This window comes from Stegastes partitus, unplaced genomic scaffold (assembly GCF_000690725.1).
Source record: "Stegastes partitus isolate 25-593 unplaced genomic scaffold, Stegastes_partitus-1.0.2 Scaffold1986, whole genome shotgun sequence".
NCBI lineage: Eukaryota > Metazoa > Chordata > Actinopteri > Pomacentridae > Stegastes > Stegastes partitus.
In genome coordinates, this window is record NW_007579717.1 from 81149 (window position 1) to 82948 (window position 1800).

Sequence of the window (1800 nt, forward strand, 5' to 3'; positions counted from 1 at the left end):
ATGAATTTTAAAAGTAGAATAAAGTGATTTTGATAAAATATTAGAGCTTCTATTGAGATTTTGTGTAATTTTCCCACCAGAAACCACATGATTGGTTCATGGACTGTCGAAAAACTGAAAACTGGCAATTTTTTCTGCTTTTAGTGTGTCTAGCTGTGATAAATGGTGTAATTTTGTAATTTTGTTTTTAACAACAACATATCTTTCAAACTCGTCAGCTGGTTTTGGGGTGAAAGAAAATAAAACATCCAAACAACAGATACTTTAAATCAGTTATATGGTAGAAATTATGACTCCTGTCAAACTTAATTTCAGACGTTGTAAAGCTGCCTTAGTTGTTTCTGGGAACTTTTGTCACATTGAGTGGCAAGTTTGGAGCCATTATTTCTGTAATTCGGCTTACAACAATCTGTAACTTTTTCAGGCTTCTGTCATGTCATTTGCCTTCAACTTACTTTCTGCTGAGACTTTTTCTGCTTTCAGTGAAGCTTCCAGCTCAATTCCCCACATTCTGACAGCTTCAGATCCTGTCAGAGCTCCGACTGACGCTGAGTCTTTCCAGCATCTTTTAGCGCTTTCGCTTCAACCTTGTCAGCCTCTTTCGCTAATTGCATTCTGACTGCCACTTCGCCCTCTTTCAGTATTTCAACTACTGCAAATGTTGATACTGCTCATCAGTTTCCTTCCGAGAGCGTTTAGCCTTTTCTGGTTCCAGTTCTGCATCATATGAGGCCATTTTTTTGTCTGTGGCAGCAGCTGACTGGCAACGAGGAGCATCTCGGGAATTTACTGTCAAGTGGCCTCGATTTGATTTGATGCAACATGTTTGTTGATCAACAAATCATTGACTCAAATAACACACAGTCTGTTCATTTGTTTTGTTTGTTTGAGGCTAAAATGTAAAACCACGGCAGTAAATGGAAAAAATAGAGAGGGTCTTGGATGATGTTTAACTGGCATAGCAAACCTTCCTTGTGTGTCTCACCTGTGCTGGTTCTCCTGTGCAGGTAAAGGAGACCTGATTGGCTCCGACTCCCTGACGAAGGAGCAGGTGATCAAGACCAACGCCAACGTCAAAGCTCTGACCTACTGCGACCTGCAGTACATCAGCCTGAAGGGGCTCCGCGAGGTGCTGCGCCTTTACCCCGAGTACGCCCAGAAGTTCATCAGCGAGATCCAACACGACCTCACGTACAACCTGCGGGAGGGACATGGAGCCGACGTGAGTAAACAATAAGCTAGTGTGACAAACAAAGTGCAAAATGATGTGCAAATTGTGCTGGGAGAAGAAAGAGGTTGCAAAATTGTGCTGGTATTTACAATAAACCTATCTATTGATGTCTTCTGTGCAGTATGACACAGTTATAAAGCCATACATCATAAAAACAACAAAACTGGGTTTGAAAAGAATCACAAAGCTTTGTTGTCATTGTACCAAACTGTACAAAAAGATTTGCTACTCACATAATCTTGAACACACCTGCACCCATATTCAAGATTTAAAACATAATAACAGCACAACAAGAACTCAATAAGAACGATATAAAATATTACACATAACTAAAATTAGATGTACAATATTTTTCTAACTGTCCACAGGTTTTATCTTCAATCATCTAAAACACACATTTTGGATGTGGACTATATTTACAGTATTAGCTTTTTTTCTTCTTCTTCTTCTTCTTCTTGAGGTCAATGTGTAAATGAATACTTTCTTTTGTTCTTTGTGATTTTACTAGATTTAAACAGGCAAAATCCATAACAGTTCAAAAATTCTTTACTATTTTTCAATTCTTAGTA

The 1800-nt window shown here is 38.6% G+C and overlaps 1 protein-coding gene across 1 annotated transcript in view; it reads left to right on the plus strand.

Moving 5' to 3' along the window:
• kcnh3 (potassium voltage-gated channel, subfamily H (eag-related), member 3) overlaps positions 1-1800 on the plus strand; it is a 74654-nt gene that overhangs the window by 59209 nt on the left and 13645 nt on the right. The window contains exon 10 of the mRNA XM_008303349.1: positions 1008-1222. Coding sequence (XP_008301571.1) covers positions 1008-1222 — 215 coding nt within the window. The remainder of the gene's footprint in view (positions 1-1007; positions 1223-1800) is intronic.